Raw genomic sequence first — 20,204 nt, 5'->3', positions numbered from 1 at the left:
GTAGTATGTTTTGAAGTCAGGGATTGTGATACCTCCAGCTTTGTTCTTTTTTGTCAGGATTGCTTTAGCTATTCAGGGCCTTTTGTTGCCCCATAGGAATTTTAGTATTCTTTTTTCTATTTCCGTGAAGAATGTCATTGGGATTCTGATTGGGATTGCGTTGAATCTGTAGATTGCTTTAGGTAATATGGACATTTTAACTATGTTTATTCTTCCAATCCATGTGCATGGGATATCTTTCCATTTCTTTACGTCATCATCGATTTATTTCAATAATGTCTTATAGTTTTAATTGTATAAGTCTTTCATCTCCTTGGTAAGACTTATTCCTAGATATTTTATTCTTTTTGTTGCAATTGTAAATAGTATTATGTTTTTGAGCTCTCTTTCTCTTAGTTCATTATGAGCCTACAGAAATGCAACTGATTTTTGTAGGTTGATTTTGTACTCTGCGACTTTGCTGTAGTTGTTGATTATTTCTAATAGTTTTCCAATGGATTCTTTAGGATTTTTTACATATAAAATCATGTCATCTGCAAATAGTGAGCGTTTCACTTCTTCATTGCCTATTTGGATTTCTTTTATTCCTTTTTCTTGCCTAATTGCTCTGGCCAAAACCTCCAGTACTATGTTGAATAAGAGTGGCAAGAGTGGTCACCCTTGTCTTGTTCCTATTCTCAGAGGAATGGCTTTCAGTCTTTCTCCGTTGAGTATGATGTTGCCTGTGGGTTTGTCACATATGGCCTCTATTATGTTGAGGTAGTTTCCTTCTATACCCATTTCGTTGAGAGTTTTTATCATAAATGGATGTTGGATCTTATCAAATGCCTTCTCTGCCTCTATTGAGACAATCATGTGGTTTTTATTCCTCGTCTTGTTAATGTGGTGTATCACATTGATTGATTTGTGGATGTTGAACCATCCCTACGTCCCTGATATACACTTGGTCATGGTGTATAGTCTTTTTAATGTATTGCTGTATTCGGTTTGCCAATATTTTGTTGAGGATTTTTGCATCTATGTTCATCAGTGATATTATTATTATTATTATTATTATTTTTTAAAGATTTTATTTATTTTATTTTTTCCCCCCAAAGCCCCAGTAGATAGTTGTATGTCATAGCTGCACATCCTTCTAGTTACTCTATGTGGGACTCGGCCTCAGGATGGACGGAGAAGTGGTGCCTCAATGTGCACCCGGGATCCGAACCTGGGCCACCAGCATTGCAGCGCGCGCACTTAACCACCACGCCACAGGGCCGACCCCATCAGTGATATTAGCCTGTAATTTTCCTTCTTTGTATTGTCCTTGTCTGGCTTTGGTATTAGGGTGATGTTGGCATTGCAGAATGTGTTAGGAATTGTTCCATCTTCCTCTATTTTTTGGAATAGTTTGAGAAGGATGGGTATTAAATCTTCTTTGAATGTTTGGTAAAATTCACCAGGGAAGTCATCTGGTCTTGGACTTTTATATTTGGGAGGTTTTTGATTACTGTTTCAATCTCTTTACTTGTGATTGGTCTATTCAGATTCTCTATTTCTTCCTGGTTCATTTTTGGGAGGTTGTATGAGTCTAAGAACTTATCCATTTCTTCTAGATTGTCCAATTTGTGGGCATATAGTTTTTCATAGTATTCTCTTATAATCCTTTGCATTTCTGTGGTATCCATTGTAATTTCTCCTCTTTCATGTCTAATTTTATTTAGTTGAGCCTTTTCTCTTTTTTTTCTTTGAGTCTGGCTAAGAGTTTGTCAACTTTTTTTATCTTCTCAAAGAACCAACTCTTTGTTTCATTAATCCTTCCTACTGTATTTTGGTCTCAATTTCATTTATTTCTGCTCTAATTTTTATTATTTTTCTCCTTCTGCTGACCTTGGGCTTTGTTTGTTCTTCTTTTTCTAGTTCTGTTAGGTGTAATTTAAGGTTGCTTATTTGGGCTTTTTCTTGTTTGTTAAGGTGGGCCTGTATTGCTATATTTCCCTCTCAAGACTGCTTTTGCTGCATCCCATATGAGTTGGTACGGTGTATTTTCATTTTCATTTGTCTCCTGATATTTTTTGATTTCTCCTATAATTTCATTACTGATCCATTGGTTGTTCAGTGGCATATTGTTTAATCTCCACATCTTTGTCACTTTCCCAGTTATTTTCTTGTAGTTGATTTCTAGTTTCATGGCATTATGGTCTGAAAACATGCTTGTTATGATTTCAATCTTCTGAAATTTATTGAGGCTTGCCTTGTTTCCCAACATAGGGTCTATCCTTGAGAATATTCCATGCATGCTTGAGAAGAACGTGTAGGCAGTTGTTTTTGGGTGGAGTGCTCTGTATATGTCTATTAAGTCCATCTTGTCTAGTTTTTCATGTGTCCATTATTTCCTCATTGACTTTCTGCCTGATGATCTATCCATTGATGTAAGTGGGGTATTAAGATCCCCTACTATTATTGTGTTGTTGTTAATATCTCCTTTTAGGTTTGTTAATAGTTGCTTTATGTACTTTGGTGCTCCAATGTTGGGTGCATATATATTTATAATTGATATGTCTTCTTGGTGGAGTGTCCATTTTATCATTATATATTGCTCCTCTTTGTCTCTCATTACGTGTTTTTTTCTTGAAGTCTACTTTGTCTGATATGAGTATGGCAACACCTGCTTTCTTTTGTTTGCCATTAGCTTGGAGCATTGTCTTCTATCCTTTCACTCTGAGCCTGTGTTTGTTTTTAGAGCTGAGATGTGTTTCCTAGATGCAGCATATTGTTGGGTCTTGCTTTTTAATCCATCCCACCACTCTGTGTCTTTTGATTGGGGAGTTCAATCCATTTACATTTAGAGTGATTATTGATATATGAGGGCTTAATGTTGCTGTTTTATTGCTTATGTTCTGGTTCTTTTGTATATCCTTTGTTTCTCATCCCATGTGTTTCAGACTACCAATTTAGTTTGGTAGTTCTGTCCTATGACTCTTTTAGTTTTCTCTTTATTTATCATATGTGATTCTGGTCTGATTATTTGTTTAGTGGTTACCTTGGGGTTACCACTAAATCTACGAGATTTATAAAAAATGATGAGATATTTCATTATCTGATGGCCTCTAATTTCCTTAGATTAAGTCGATTCAATCTCTTTCCTCTTTCTCTTCTAAGTTATTATTGTCACAACTTATTCCATCTTGTGTTATGGGTGTGTGTTTAAAGTGATGAGGTTATATTTATTTTTGATGTTTTCCTTCCTTTGATCTTTGATTTTGATATTTAAGTGTTTGCTAACCGATTCTGATAAAGATCTACTATTTTTCTCATTTTGTCTACCTATTTTTCTCCTTACTCCAAGCTTTGTATTCCCTTTCTCTTCTTTTTTTCAGGCATGAGGGCCTTTTTGAGCATTTCTTGTAGTGGGGGTCTTGTGGCCATGAACTCCCTTAGCTTTTGTTTGTCCCAGGAAGTTATTATTTCTCCATCATATCTGAAGGATATTTTTGCTGGATAGAGTATTCTTGGCTGAAAGTTTTTGTCTTTCAGGATTTTCCAGTCTCTCCTAGCCTGTAAAGTTTCTGTTGAGAAAAGTGCTTGAGAGCCTGATGGGAATTCCTTTGTACGTTATTTTTTGTTTTTGTCTAGCTGCCCTTAATATTGTTTCTTTGTCATTGACTTTTGCCAGCTTTATTACTATATGCCTTGGAGATGACCTTCTCCTGTTGATGTATTTAGACGACATATTAGCTCATTTACTGGTACATCCTGTTCCTTCCCCATATTTGGGAAGTTCTCGACTATTATTTCCTTGAATAGGCTCTCTGTTCCTTTTTCACTCTCTCCTCCCTCAGGAATGCCTATGATTCTTATGCTACCTTTCCTAATTGAGTTGGATATTTCTCGGAGACTTTCTTCATTTCTTTTTAGTCTTAGTTCTCTCTCCTCCTGCAACTGGAGTATATCTGTATTCCTATCCTCAATAATGCTAATTCTTTCCTCCCTATTGTTAGTTCTGTTCTTTCAAGATTCCACATTTTCCTTTATCTCCTCCATTGTGCTCTTCATCTCTATCAGTACTGATTGGTTTTTCTTTATGATTCCAATTTCTTTTGTGAAGAAATTCCTCATCTTGTTGAATTGTTTATCTGTGTTTTCTTGTGATTCATTGACCTTTTTTATGATTGCTATTTTGAATTCTCTGTCATTTAGGTTATGAATTTCTGTGCCTTCAGGGTTGATTTCTGGGTGCTTCTCATTTTCCTTCTGGTTTGGCGATTTAATGTACTTTTGCATCTTGATTGCTGTATTCGCTTTGTTTTTCCTTATCCTGGAAATATCTGGTTGCAGTTTCCACCTGCCACCACTGGGTGGAGGGCAAGGGCTGTGTAATCTGAGCCCCCTGTGATCTGCAGCTGCTCTGTGGCTGCTCCTTGGCTGCTCTGTGATTGCTCTGTGGCTGCGCTGCAGCTGCTCTAACTGATTGGCTGAGCTGCAGTGCCGGGCGTGTGGGGGGTGAGGGGCTCTCTCTTTTGCCTGCCTGACGCCGGAGGGCTCCTGGGGGGCTTCTAGCTCTTCCCTTGCTATCTGCTCTCCTGGGGTGCTCAGATTTTGACAGCACCCCTGCAGCAGTTCTGACTCCTCTGTGTGGGAGTTTCCCACAGGCTGAGAGAACTTGGAGCACTACGGTTTTCCCGTGGAGGGCCGCCCCTCTCCCCTCTCTTGGAGCCACACAGACCTGAGTTGCTGATCTGATGGGGAGGGGGAGGATTTCTCCTTACCTCTCCCCTCTTCCTCTTGGGGCTCCAGCATGTCCACTCTCACATGTGTGGCTGCGTGGGTCTCTCTGATGTCCTTTTGTGCTGTGTGAGTGTCCTTTGTCGGTACGTGAATGTCCTTTTTGTTGTATCTTTTGGGGAGAATTTATGGAAAAGCTCATTCTGCCATGATGCTGACGTCACTCTTCACATGTTATGATTTTGATGTCACAATTTACATCTTTTTGTATTGTGTATCCATCAACAAATTATTGTAGCTATAGCTATTTATAAGGCTTTTATCCTTTAATATTTATACTAGAGTTAAGTTGTTAACACACTATCATATTACATATTAGAGGATTCTGATTCTGACTATATACTTACTTTTACCAGTGTGTTGTACAATTTCATATGTTTTCATGTTACCAATTAGCATCCTTTCATTTCAGCTTGAAGAACTCCTTACAGCATTTCTTTTAAGGCAGGTAAATTGGTGATAAACTTCCTCAGCTCTTGTTTGTCTGGGAATATCTTTATCTCTTCTTCATTTCTGAAGGACAATTTTTCTAGGGTAAGAAGGGTAAAGTATTCTTGTTTGGAGTTTTTATCTTTCAGCACTTTGAATATAGCATGTCTCATCTGCAAGGTTTCTGCTCAGAAATCCACTGATATCCTTATGGGGGTTCCTTTATAAGTGACAAGACTATTTTCTTTTGCTGCTTTCAAGATTATCCCTTTGTTTTTGATTTTTGACAGTTTTATTATAATACGTCTTGGCAAAATCTCTTTTGGTTGAATTTGTATGGGGACCTTCATGAACTTGGATGTCCAGATCTCTCCCCAGATTTGGGAAGTTTTCAGCCATTGTTTCTTTAAATAAGCTTTCTGCCCCTTTCTTCCCTTCTTCTCCTTTTTTTTTTTTTTTTTTAAATTTTCCTTCTTCTCCTTCTGATACCCAATAATATATAGATTGTTTTGGGCCGGCCCCATGCCGTAGCGGTTAAGTGCGCATGCTCCGCTGCTGGTGGCCCGGGTTTGGATCCCGGGCGTGAACCAATGCACCACTTGTCAGGCCCTGCTGTGGTGGCATCCCACATAAAGTGGAGGAAGATGGGCACAGATGTTAGCCCAGGGCTGGTCTTCCCCAGCGAAATAAAAAAAAAGAGGAAGATTGGCATGGATGTTAGCTCAGGGCTGATCTTCCTCACACACACACACACACAAATATATATATATATATTTTATACGTATATATATATATATAGATTGTTTCTCTTAATGGTGTCCCATAAGTCCCATAGGCTTTCTTCATTCCTTTTCATTCTCTGTTCTTTTTCTTCCTCTAACTGGATAATTTCAAATGATCTTTCTTCAGGTTCACTGATTCTTTCTTCTGTTTGGTCCATCCAGCCTGGTTTCTAAGCTTTTTATTGAATTCTTCAGTTCAGTCATTGCATTTTTCACCTCCAGAATTTATTTGGTTCTTTTTTATGTTTTCCATTTCTTTGTTGAACTTCTCATTCTGTTCTTATATTGTTTTCTTTATTTCATTAAATTGTTTATCTGGGTTCTCTTCTTGCTCTCTGAGCATCTTGAGAACAATTGTTTTGAATTCCTTGTCAAGAAATTTGTGTATTTCCATATCTGTGGGGTCAGTTACTGGAATTTTACGGTGTTTCTTTGGTGGTATCACATTTGCCTGATTCTTTGTGATCCCTGTAGGCTTGTGAATGTGTCTGCACATTTAAAGAAGTCACCTCTTCCAGACTTTATGGACTGTCTTTGGTAAGGAAAGACCTTCAATTGTGTATAGGGGCACACTGGAGCATCTTGTGTCCCTGGGTGTAGAGTGTGTGGCACCAAGTGTGGGGGTGTGTGGTGGCTACAGGTCTGGGGATTTGTGGTGTCTTGTCTGCTCAGGCTCCTGGGGTCCATGACATTGATAACTGTGTGTTCCTTGGTGAGAGCTGTGGAAGGTCTGCAGTGGCTTCAAGGGCTTTTGGAATCTTCAGCAGCACCTCCAACTCCAGTGGCTAGGGACCAGGGCATGCAGCAGTGGTGGCTGGAGCCAATGGTTTGCACATGCTTGGCTGTGGGGGCTGTCTGCAGGTGCATCCATAATAGCAGGGGCTGGCTGCAGACACACTCATAGAGACAAGACACACTCATAGTGACACAAAAACCTGTAGGGTGTAAACCTCAGTGGCAAAATCTGCAGGGAGTCTGCAGTGGCTGTGTTGTCTGTTGGTTTCTTCAGCAGTGAAAGTTGTTGGGGTCCTCTGTGGATCAGTCTGCTGGGGTCTGCAATGAGGTCCTCAGTGATGAAAGCTGAGGAGGATCTGCAGTGTTCACAAGGGCTGTTGAGGTCCTCAGCAGTGAAAGCTGCTGGGGTCATCTGTAGATTAGGCCACTGGGATGCATGGTTGCTCCCACTACGTGGCTGATACTGGTAGCCCTTTCTCTTCATCTCTGTTCCTAGCCATCTCTAGATGTTTCAGCTTTGCTGGTCTCTGGGTGGGGTGAAACCTTATCAGGTCCTTTGTGTAGTGCCCCCAAAGGATGGGGAAGCTGGTCACTCAGTCCACTCTCCTTTTCTTGTGAGGCGAACTCTTTTGGGCTGAGGAGTTCGCTCTTGGCACTGAGCACTGCTAGCCTGGGGGATGGGATGATGCAGGCAAAATGAAACTGTTCTTCTTACCCATTTTATGTGGTTATTCTCAGGGTTTTTGCTCCACTGTGTTGCTTCAGCTTCTTAAGTGGACTCCTGAGCTCTCCCAGAGCTATTTTCATTGGTGGTTAGCTGTCTAATTGTTGATCTTTGTTGGGGGAAGGAGGCTAGGGTCTCCTACTCTGCCATCTTGGTGACGTCACTTCAACCAGTAGTTTCTTAAGAAATGGTATTTACATGGGAAATTTTTTTCTGAACCTTTGTGCAAAAAATGTTTTATTTTGATATATGTGAGAATATGCATTTTATCCTCACACTTGCTTGATAGTTTAGCTGGATTTTCCAGGTTGGAAACAAATTTTCTAATAATTTTGAAAGTATTACACAATTGTCTTTAGCTTCCAGAGTTGTTGTTAAGTCCAATACCATTCATATTCCCAAAACTTTCTATGTGACCTGCTTCTTTCTCTTTGGAAACTTTTGAAATCTATTTCTAGTGTTGCAGTATTTCACTACATATTCTGGTGTGGGTCTTTTTCCATTCCTTGTGGTAGGTACTTGGTGAGCCATTTCAATCTAGAGTCATATTCTTTCAGACATGGAGACATTTCTTATATGATTTATTTTATAGTTTCCTCCCCTATTTTCTTTTTTTGGAATTATATTATTCATTTGTTGGAGTTTTAGGATTGATTTTCTTATCTTTTCTCTCCTATTTTCCACCTCTTTTGTATTTTTGTTCTAATATTCAAATTAATCTTCCAGCCCTTCCATTGAATTTCTAAATTTCTGCTGTTTTTTTCCAAAGAACTTTTTCTGTTTTCTAAGTGTTCCTTTTTCGTAGTGCCTTATATCTTGCTGCATAGCTTCCTTTTCTCGTTTCATAACTATGGCCTTTCTCATCTTTCTGAGGATATTAGTTAAAATAGTTTTGAATTATTTTCCTGCTTTCTCCTTTGACTATTTCCTCCAAGTTCCTTCTTTTCCACTAGTTCTTATTTCTGTCTTTCATATAAGAGATCTTTCTTATAAGTCATATGATTCTTTGTTGTTTAAGAGTGAGGTGTTTTTGTTGCAGTAGCACAAATATCAGTATCTCTCTACCTTTTTTTTGCAGGCTGCAGATGTCAGTATCTGAATGAAGGATATTAGAATTCACTGCCAGCATTTAGGCAGGCCAGTGGGAGGAGATGACTTGGGGGATCTCACTACGCAATATGTTGACTTTCAGCTAATCTCCCTGGTTCAGTAGAGAATTCACTCCCAATCTTGGCTGAGTCTGATATTCCAGAGTCTCTCAAGTCTAACATCTGCAGAGAATAAGTCTCTATGCTGCCTGGATAAGGGATACTTGTTTGGTTGTGGAGTGAGGAAGGAGATCTGTAGATCAAATTGCTCTTTTAAAAGACTTTCCACCAATTCTTCTATTTTCAACCATATCCCACACTGCTGACTTTAGAGGTAACTGGTGCCTCCACTTCCTGAGCCTTTTACAGTTTTGTGACATGGAGTGGATTGCTTCTTGTTTACTTCCCCTTTCTGACTCAGTTTTCACCTTTTATGGTCTTTCATTCACTTTCTGTTTTTCAAAATTTAATTGACACCCCTCATCTGCTATAATGTTCTCTATCATTCTCTCAGTCTTTGTGGATTATGCCTTTTTAATTTCTTTTATACCCTTTTAGTATTTTAGAAAGTGGCAAAGATAAATGCAAATATTTAGTTTGCAATATTTATCCAGAAGCTCAAGATATGTCGCTCTGTCTTACCTACTTGACTAGATTATGAACTTTTTAAGTCCAAAGACTGTTTTATTTTGAGCAGCAAGACTCTGGCATATATTTTCAAATCTTCGGAATCTAGAAAAACGCCTTAAATGTAGAAATTATTTAATAAACATAATTAGATTTTTACAATTAAAAATCTAATAACTAATATCTTTATTTTATATTTTAAATATTTAAAAAGAATTTTTCATATTTCACATCCACCATTTTGTTTATCCTCAACATCATCATTGTAGATAAGCATTATTATCCTAATTTCACAGATGGATTATATGTGAATTATTGATTAGATTGAGTCAAATTAATACAGTATTTTTCCACATAATGTGAATATCACTGTGTACTCTATACAATATCATCATGAGATTATAAATGGTTCCCCAAACTTGCCATGGACAAGTATGCCTCTGTACCTTTTTGCAATGCTTTTATTTTTAGTTCTTGCCACCTCCTACTGTCAAAACTTTCAGGCCCATTTGAAATAATATCCATTCTGTGAAGCCTTAGAGTCTCCAGGCATAGTCAATTTCTCTTTTTACTTTCAGAAAAGTAGATATTTATTAATATTATAGCACGTATCATAGTGTATAGCATTTGTTTTGTTTTTTTTGGTATGTGCTGTCCATCTCTACATTGAGTGCTTTCAGGACCTGGACTTTGTCTTATTCATCTTTATGACTCAGAGCCTAGTATAATGTCTGGTACCTAATGACAATCAATTAACTTTTATTGGATGGATGAATATCTCATTGGTAAATTAAATGCTCACCATCAAGTGGCAAACTTTTCATCAACACAGAGCTTTCCTTCAGTTGGAGTCTTAACCCTATGTTTTCCAGAATATTTTCCAGGTCATCACAGTTAATTTCATCCCCTTAAGAAAGAAAATAATGGTAAAAGGTCACATTTCAAACTTAAAATAATAATAATAATAATAACAACATCAACCATGTTTGTGTAGCATTATCCTCAAATATAGGATAAACAGCAATGGAAACACTGAGTGTTGTCTAATTACATAGAATTAGAAGAAGGATTCAGAAATAGAATTTCTTTCTGGTAAAAGGGAGTTCTTCAATGTTGGGAACAAGGAACAAACACAGCACACAGAAAGCTGGTATTTTTATAATAGTCCACGAAATTTGCAGGTGTAAATAATTCTGCCAGCATGTAATATTTGCTCTATTGTTTTATTTTTGCCTGACTTATGAGCTTGTTCACAGTGGTCATGTTACCTGTATGTGTAATTTGCCCTGCCATTTTACTATTAGAACAGTAGAAAAAGAAATTCTGTTATTGAAAAACTCCAAAGAACGGAGGGCTTGTTATTTAGGCATTACACTGTGGCCTTTTAATAAGATGTAGGTAACAACTGATTATAATAATGGATAACATTTAGTTTATAAAGCTGTCTCTGTAGTTATGTATATATTACCAATTAAAAGAGATAGAATGGCAGGATTAATATGTCATGGATAGGATGAGAAAATATCAGAAAATACTTTAAAAATAACTTCTTTTGTTAAGTATTAATAGATTACTTTTATTATGCCTTCTCATCATTTCTTCTCACTCACCTAGAAGTTCATGCACTTCATCCAGAAGTTTAGCCAGTTTAACTCCTCTCTCATCTACAAGATGAGACAAAATTTAGATATAGTCCTGCTATGGACTGAATTGTGTTCCCTCAAATTCATATGTTGAAGCCCTAACTCTCAATGTGACTGTATTTGGAGATAAGGTCCTGAGCAGGCTAATACAGGTCCCAATTACATAAAATTCTTAAACTGTGAAGTAAAGTATAAGGATTTAGCAGTTGTCTAGAGTTTTTTTTTTTTCCTCATTAGATATTTTAATTTTCACACTATATAAGCATAGGTTGAAAAAAGAAAAAGAATCTAAATATGATAAATACGTTTATTCTATTCCTTCAACTTTTCCTTTTTGTGTTCCTCATTCATTAGAAGGGAAGAGAAGAAAAAGAAGAGAAATAATTTTCATTTTTTTGTTTTTTATTTCACCTTTATTGACAAATAAAATTGTAAGATATTTAGTGTACATTGTGGTGATTTAATATACGTATCATCGTGAAAGGATTCCCCCATCTAGTTAATTAACACATCTATTATCTCACCTATTTATCTTTTCTTTTGGTGAGAACATTTAAGTTCTACTCTCTTAGTAAATTTCAATCATACAACACAGAGTTATCAACTATAGTTACCATGTTTTATAGAGCATTGCACTGAAACATAGAAATTTATTTAAAGTAATTTTACTATCTCTCTGTTTTTTGGATCCCTTTGGTTTATTGTTGTATTTTTATTTCTTCAGTTGTATTTTTAAAACTCAGCTCTTGGTAACCTTCACAGAGCATAGGTAGTAATATTTATTTTGAGACATTCAGCTAGACTGCCCTGTAGATAATTTAGGGTGGGGCCATATTCCAGTTCCAACAGGAGCTTTACGTAGTCTTGCTTGGCTCATGTGTTATGCACAGAGTTGTGAAAAAAGGGTTAGAGTTGGACAAGAAGTAGACCAGTTTTTTGGCAAGCAGAAAGTCTTGATTTCAAGCATGACCAGACCATATTAGATAAGCTTAGGTAAACCAGAGCTTCTGGGATGCTTATAAAACTATTAATCAACCTACAGAATCATCTCAGGATGGTAAAGATGTTAAGATGCTCAAGATACTAAGAGTTAAATAGAGTGCTTTGATCAGATACTGTTACTAAAAACAATGCAAAAAGCTACTAATCCCAGATAAATATATTAATATATATTTTTCTCTATATTGTAAAGGTTAGCTCTTTTAACAAAATGAACTGTAGTCGGGGTTGCTTATTTAAAATGAAGATTCATGGGCTCTACCCCAGACCTACTTGATCATAATCTTGAGGGAATGGGTAATTTCTATGCAATCTAAAGTTTGATACCTATGAATTTATTAAGTGTAATTGTTAGGTATATGTTATATATATTTTACAATAGTACAAATAACACTTAGTTTCCAGCACTTTCTTTTTTCCCCTTCTGCTTGTTACTCTCTCAATTTTTTCATAATTTTCTCTCCCCACCCCTGAAATCTACTTTTTTGTTTTGTTTTGTTTTTTGTTTTTTGCAGTAACATTGGTTTATAACATTGCATAAATTTCAGGTGTACATCATTATACTTCTCTTTCTGCATAGATTACATCATGTTCACAAAAATATGGAACGCTTCACGAATTTGCGTCATCCTTGCGCAGGGGCCATGATAATCTTCTCTGCATTGTTCCAATTTTAGTATATGTGCTGCCGAAGCAAGCACTTGTTTTGTTTTTTAATTCATTTACTGGATCTCACTAACCATCATCTCATTTTGGTACTCTCTGGCATAGGAACTCTGCAAGCAGCAATATAAGCAATTATCGATATCTTATCTAGGATTAATATTAAGAGACAATATATCTCCGTTATTTAGGATTGGGTTTCTATAGGCTTCTGGCTTTTTCCATGAAATTAACAAGTATACTTGAGATGTTCTCACAGGGAAACAAAAATTTTCTTATAGGGCACTGTGTACTTGGAATACTCACCATCAACTGGCAGGCGACTGCACAGTTCCTCAATTTCTTCCTCTTCAAGTGGGATTCCCATGTTTTCAAGAGCATCATCTATTTTATTGACATTAACCTTTCCTCCTTAAGAAAGAAAGGGTTAAGAATAAAAGAAGTGTGTATTTACTCCAAAGAGGGAAAAAATGCTTGGTCATATCAGTCAACCAACACAAATAGGAAATAAAAAGCAATGGCACGATAAAGCTCTTGAAGTGATCAAAAGAATTAGTTGAGGATTAGGAATAGAAAAATTCTCCCTGTCAATGTTCCAGGAAACATCTTAGAAATTACAATTTCTAAGATGAGTTTACTCAGAAGAAAGAGAAGAGCAGGCAAGACTGACAAATTATAGCAAAGAGACAACAAATACACAAATTTCTTACCATTAAGTGAGACTTGAAATTTGCTACAGTGACAAAAGAGTGTAGGTTATTTCCCCAATTGTGATTGTGTACAACTAAGAATGCCAGCTCATAAAAAAAACAGAGTAACACATCAGCAATCTAATCATTGAGAACTAAGAGAGATTTTAGATAAGTAAATGCAAAAGCTTGAAAATCTGTTTTCTCTTTCTTGGCATGCTTCTTACTCACCTCTGTATGTCTTCAATCCATACATCAACCTATTTTTATACACCATCTTATTATCTGTAAGATAAGAGTCAATTTAGTTCATCAAGAAGTGGAAATTCAGAAAGACAGTAATATTTAGTTATTTGTAAATTCTTATAAATTTTTATTAGTTATAATCCAAAGAAGAAGGAAGCAAAGAAATGAATAAGATTCTCAAGGTTAACTATTCCTTCTCTGGCATCTGAGGTACTATGAGTGGAACTCTAACATGTTGAAACATAAATTGTTTTCCTTTATTTTTTTCTAAAGTGTACTTTCCTTCCTTTCTACAACTCTTCTGATTATCACTTTTTCTTATCTTTAGCTTTAGACATGTTTTAGATGCTGGTTCCAACATTTAAACCTATTTATCCATAACAGCAGTACCTCAAAGAGAGCATTACTCCCAAATTAAGATTTCAATGGTAAGGACAGGATATTTTATGTCAGAATTGGCTTTTTCTACATTTATTTTTCCCTTAATTTTTAAAAATTGAGATATAATTGACATATAGCATTGTGTAAATTTACGGTATACAACATACTGATTCAATACATTTATATTGCAATATGATCGCCATTGTATCATTAGCTAACACCTCTATTGCATCAAATAATTACCATTTCTTCTTGTGGTGTGAACAATTAAGATCTAGTCTCTTAGCAAGTTTACTGTTTATAATACAATTTTGTTGTCTATAATTACTGTACTGTGCATTAGATCTCCAGGACTTATTTATCTATTGGTTGCAACTATGTATCCTTAAACAACATCTCTCTCATTCCCCCACCCCCTAGACCCTGGTAACCACAATTCCACTCTGTTTTTTCAAGTTCTGTTTTTTTAGGTTCCACATATAAGAGATATCATCCTGTTTTTGCTTTTCTCTGTCTGACTTATATCACTTAGCATAATGTCTTCATTGTTGAAAATGGCAGGACTTCCTCTTCTCATGGCTGGGTAGTATTCCATTGTATATAATATACCACATTTTCTTTATCCATTCATCCACTGACTGACACTTAGGTTGTTTCCATACCTCAGCTACTGTGAATAATGCTGCAATGAACATGGGAGTGCATACATTTCTTTGATAACCTGTTTTCCTTTGGATATATACCCAGAAGTAGGATTGCTGGATTGTATGGTAGTTCTATTTTTAATTTCTTGAAGAACCTCTATACTGTTCTATGCAGTGGCTGAATCAGTTTACAGTTCTACCAACAGTGTACAAGTGTTTCCTTTCCTCCACATCCTCACCAACACTTATCTCTTGTCTTCTTGATGATAGCCATTCTGATAGGTGTGAGGTGATATCTCATTGTGATTTTGATTTTCCCTGATGATTAGTGATGTTGAGCACCTATCATGTACGTCTTGGCTATCTGTATGTCTTGTTTGGAAAAATGTCTATTCAGATCCTCTGCCCATTTTTTAATTGAATTGTTTGTTTTTCGTTATTGAGTTGTATGAGTTCTTTATATATTTTGGATATTAACCTCTTATCCTATATATGGTTTGCAAATATTTTCTCCCATTCCGTAGGTTGCCTTTACATTTTGTTAGTTGTTTCTTTTCTAGTGCAGGAGCTTTTAAGTTTGATGTAGTCTCACTTGTTGAATTTTTCTTTTGTTGTTTGTGCTTTTGGTGTCATATCCAAAAAATCATTGCCAGGACCAATGTCAAGGAATTCTTTCCTATGTTTTCTTCTAGGAGGTTTATAGTATCAGGTCTTATATTTAAGTCTTTGATCCATTTTGAATTAATTTTTGGGAATTGTTTAAATAGTGGTCCAATTTCATTCTTCTGCATGTGGTTATCCAGTTTTCCCAACATCATTTGTTGAAGAGACTATTTTTTCCCTATTGGATTTTCTTGGATCCCTTTATCAAATATTAGTTGACTGTATATGCAGGAGTTTAGCTCTGGGCTCTCTGTTCTGTTCCATTGGTGTGTGTGTCTATTTTTATGCCAGTACCATATTTTTTTGGTTACCAAAGCTTGGTGGTATAGTTTGTAATCAGGAAATGTGATGCCTCAGGTTTTGTTCTTCTTTCTCATGACTGCTTTGGCTATTCAGGGTCTTTGGTGGTTCCATACAATACTTAGGATTTTTTTTCATATTTCTGTGAAAGATACCACTGGAATTTTGATGGGAATTGCATTGAATCCATAGATGGCTTTGGGTAGCACGGGAATTTTAACAATATTAACTCTTCCAATCCATGAAAATGGGATATCCTTCAATTTGTTTGTGTCTGTTTCAATTTCTTTCAATAGTCTTGTAGTATTCATTGTATAGATCTTTCACTTCCTTGGTTACATTTATTCCTAGGTATTTTATTGTTTTTGATGCTATTGTGAATGGAATAGTTTTCTTTATTTCTTTTTCAGATGTTTCATTGTTAGTGTATAGAAATGCAACTAATTTCTGTGTATTGACTTTATAACCTGGAACTTACTGAATTCGTTGATTAGATCCAACAGTTTTTTAAGTTGAGTCTTTCAGATTTTCAATATATAAGATCATATCATCTGCAAATAATGACAGTTTTACTTCTTCCTTTCAGATTTGGATGCCTTTTATTTCTTTGTCTTGCCTGATTGCTCTAGCTAGTACTTCCAGGACTATTTTGAGCAAGAGTGGTGAGAGTGGGCATGCTTATCTTGTTCCTGATCTTAAAGGAAAAGCTTTCAATTTTTCTCCATTGAGTATAATAGCTGTGGGTTTGATGTATACAGCCTTTATTATGTTGAGGTATGTTCCTTTTATACCCAATCTATTGAGGGTTTTCATGATGCAAATATGTCACATTTTGTCAAATGCTTTTCTACGTCTATTCAGATGATAATATGAATTTTATCTTTCATTCTATTAATGTGGTGTATTACATACATTGATTTGTGTATGTTGAACAATCCTTGCATCCCAGGGATAAATCCCACTTGGTCATGGTGTATCATCCTTTTAATGAGTTCTTGAATTTGGTTTGTTAATATAGTGTTGAGAACTTTTGCATCTATATTCATCAGGAATAACAGTCTATAGTTTTCTTTACTTGTAATGTCTTTATCTGGCTTTTGTACCAGGGTGATGTTGGCCTTGTAGAATAAATTTGGAGGTGTTCTCTCCTCTTCAATTTTTTGGCAGAGTTTGAGAAGGATTGGCATTAATTCTTCTTTAAACATTTGGTAGAATTTGCCAGGGAAGCCATCTGGTCCTGGGGTTTTCTAGGATGGGAGGATTTTCATTACTGATTCAATCTCCTTACTCATTATTAGTCTGTTCAGGTTTCTATTTTTTCTTGACTCAGTCTTAGTAGGCTGTATGATTCTAGGAAATTATCTATTTCTTTTAGGTTATCTAATTTGTTGGTTTATAATTGTTCCTAGTAGTCTCTTATGAGCCTATGCATTTCTGTAATGTCAGTTGTAATTTCTCCTCTTCCATTTCTGATTTTATTGGTTTGAGTTGTCTATTTTTTTTCTTTTTTTGTGAGGAAGATCAGCCCTGAGCTAACATCCATGCCAATCCTCCTCTTTTTTGCTGAGGAAGACTGGCCCAGGGCTAACATCTGTGCCTATCTTCTTCCACTTTATATGGGACACCACCACAGCATGGCCTGACAAGTGGTGCATTGGTGCACGCCTGGGATCCGAACCAGGGCCGCCAGCAGTGGAGTGCATGCACTTAACTGCTACGCCACAGGGCTGGCCCCCCGTCTATTTTTCTTATTCAGTCTCCTTAAAGGTTTGTCAAGTTTGTTTATCTTTTTGAAAAACCAGCTCTTAGTTTTTTTGATCTTTTCTATTATTTTTCTGGTTCTATTTCATTTATTTCCACTCTGATCTTTCCTATTTCTTCCTTCTGCTAACTTTGGGGTTAATTTGTTCTTTTTTTCCTAGTTCCTTGAGGTATAAAGTTAGGTTATTTACAATCTTTCTAATTTCTCAATATATGAATTTATCATTCTAAACTTCCCTAACAGAACTGCTTTTATAGCATCCCATTGGTTTTGGTATGTTGTATTTCCATATTCAGTTGTTTCAAGATTTTCTTTGATTTCTCTTTTGGTTTCTTCTTTGACCCATTGGTTGGTCAAGAGTGTGTTGTTTACTTTCTATATATTTGTAGATTTTCCAGCTTTCCTTGTGTTGTTGATTTCTAGTTTCTTACCATTGTATTTGGATAACATACTTGGTATGATTTCAATCTTCTTAAACTTTAAGACTTATTTTGTGTTCAATCATATGATCTGTCCTTGAGAATGTTCTGTGTGCACTTGAAAAAAATGTGTACAGATGTGCACTGCATAATGACGTTTCAGTCAATGATGGACTGCATATACAATGGTGGTCCCATAAGATTAATACTATATAGTGCAGATATGTAGTAGGCTATACCATCTATGTTTGTGTAAGTACTGTAAGGGAGGAAGAAATTTTCCTCTACCCTTCTAGGTTCTTCTGGCTGGTCTAAGAATTAAATTGACATGAGACAGATTAACAGGAGAAAAACAAATGAAAGTTTAATAACATGTATTTATGAGAGAAACCCAGGACAACAGAGTAACTCACCAAAATGGCCAAAGACCTCACCTTATATACCATCCTTAGCTAAAGACAAAAGAAGATGTTGGGGGTAGGGAGAGTCAAGGACTTCAAAGAGAAGGAAGGCAATTCTTAGGTAGGTGAAAAGGAGCAAATGTTTGGAAAATAAACATTTGTTTGGCTACACAGAAACAGAAGGACACAGAGGGAGCCCAACAAACAGGTTTTTCTAGGTTCTTCCCTGTCTAACACGTGGTTCATGTTAAGCTAAGGTGCTAGCTCACTTCCTGAGACAGGTTTTTTAATCTAAATTCTTTTAGGCAGTTAAGGGGGAGGTAATAAGACAAACTTTCTGAGTCTTCTGTTTCTTAAAAATAATCAGCTTAGGGGCCAGCCCAGTGGTGTAGTGGTTAAATTCAGGCGCTCTGCTTCGGTGGCCCAGGGTTCACAGTTCGGATCCCGGGCACAGACCTACACACTGCTCATCAAGCCATGCTGTGGCAGCATCCCATATACAAAATAGAAGAAGATGGGTGCAGATGTTAGCTCAGGGCTAATCTTCCTCACCAAAAAAAAAAAAAAAAAAAAATCAGCCTAAAATAATCCTCATGTTAAAAAGAGACACATTTTGGGGTGGCAAATTTTGTTCCCCTTCAGTACACTGCATGATGTTCGCACAGTAACAAAATTGCCTAATGATGCATTTCTCACAACGTGTCCCTATTATTAAGTGATGCATGACTGTATTCTGCTGCTGTTGGATAGAATGTTTTACAGACGTCTGTTAGGTTCATTTGGTCTCATGTATGGTTCAAGTCCATCGTTTGCCTGTTGATTTTCTGTCTAGATGATTTATCCATTGTTGAAAGTGGGGCATTCAAGTCTCCTACTATTATTGCATTGTTGTCTATTTCTTCCTTCAGATCTGTTAGTATTTGCTTAATATATTTGGGTGCTCCAATGGTGGGTTTGTACATATTTACGATTGTTATATCTTCTTAATGAATTTACCCCTTTACAATTATATAATGACTTTCTTTGTCTCTTGTTACTATTGTTGGCTTAAAATCTATTTTGTCTGATATAAGCATAGCCACCCCCGCTTTCTTTTGGTTTCCATTAGCATGGAATATCTTCTTCCATCCCTTCACTTGGAGTCTATTTGTGTCCTTAAAGCTGAAGTGAGTCTCTTGTAGGCATTGTACAGTTGGAGCTTGTTTTTTATCTATCCAGCCACCCTGTGCCTTTCGGTTGGTGAATGTATTCCATTTACATCTAGAGTAATTATTGATATGTAAGGACTTACTAAGGCCATCTTATTAATTGCTGGCTGTTTTGTCATTCCATTGTTTCTTTTTCCCTCTGTTTCTGCATACCTTTGTGAATTGATGATTTTCTGTGGTGGTATGCTCTGATTCTCCTCTCTTTACCTTTTGTGAATCTACCCTAGGTTTTTGCTTTGTAGTTACCATGAGGCTTGCATAAGACATCTTATAGATAAAACAGTCCATTTTAGGCTTATAGCAACTTATCTTTGATTGCCTAGAAAGGCTCCACCCTTTTACTTCTCCCTTTTACATTATTGATGTCACAATTTATCTCTTTTTAATATGTGTATTTGTTAACAATTTATAGTAGCTATAGCTATTTTTACTATTTTCCTTTAACCTTTATACTATTTTCGAGTGCTTAACACACTACCCTATTATAGAATTAGAGATTTATAAGTCTGTATATTTTTCATTTTTACCAGTGTGTTGTTCACATTTGTATGTTTTCATACTGCTGATTAGCATCTTTTCATTTCAGCTTGAACTCCTTTCAGCATTTCTTGCAAGGCAGGTGCAGTGGTGGTGAATTCCTTCAGCTTTTGTTTGTCTGGGAAAGCCTTTATTCCCCCTTCATATGTGAAGGATAACTTTTCCAGATAAAGTTTTCTTGGCTGGCAAGTTTCATCTTTTAACACTTTGGATATGTCATTCTATTCTCTCCTGGCCTGTAGAGTTTCTGCTGAGAAATCCATTGATAGTCTGATGAGGGTTCCATTTTAGGTTACATTCATTTCTTTCCTGCTGCCTTTAAGATTCTTTATCATTGATTTTTTTTATTAAGATAAAATTGACATAACATTATCTTAGTTTCAGGTGTACAACATAACGACTTGATATTTGTATATATTGCAAAATGATCACCACAATAAATCTAGTTAATATTATCTATTTTTGACAGTTTCAATATAATGTGTCTTGGAGAAAGT

At 36.2% G+C, this 20,204-nt stretch overlaps 1 protein-coding gene and 1 non-coding gene across 2 annotated transcripts in view; both read right to left on the bottom strand.

Moving 5' to 3' along the window:
• EFCAB3 (EF-hand calcium binding domain 3) overlaps nucleotides 1-20,204 on the bottom strand; it is a 152,599-nt gene that overhangs the window by 118,077 nt on the left and 14,318 nt on the right. Inside the window, exons 9-12 of the mRNA XM_087441349.1 lie at nucleotides 13,378-13,431; nucleotides 12,764-12,868; nucleotides 10,763-10,816; nucleotides 9,955-10,059 (exon numbers count right to left, since the gene is read on the bottom strand). Of these exons, the coding sequence (XP_087297475.1) occupies nucleotides 9,955-10,059; nucleotides 10,763-10,816; nucleotides 12,764-12,868; nucleotides 13,378-13,431 (318 nt within the window). The remainder of the gene's footprint in view (nucleotides 1-9,954; nucleotides 10,060-10,762; nucleotides 10,817-12,763; nucleotides 12,869-13,377; nucleotides 13,432-20,204) is intronic.
• LOC147915051 (U6 spliceosomal RNA) lies at nucleotides 12,391-12,495 on the bottom strand. Its single transcript, XR_015554831.1, has one exon. It is a non-coding gene; the product is annotated as a U6 spliceosomal RNA (small nuclear RNA).

This window comes from Ceratotherium simum, chromosome 16 (genome assembly GCF_057802395.1).
Source record: "Ceratotherium simum simum isolate JZ-2026a chromosome 16, ASM5780239v1, whole genome shotgun sequence".
Taxonomy (NCBI): Eukaryota; Metazoa; Chordata; class Mammalia; order Perissodactyla; family Rhinocerotidae; genus Ceratotherium; species Ceratotherium simum.
The sequence above is the reverse complement of the archived record's forward strand: the minus strand, read 5'-3'. Positions and strand labels throughout refer to the sequence as shown.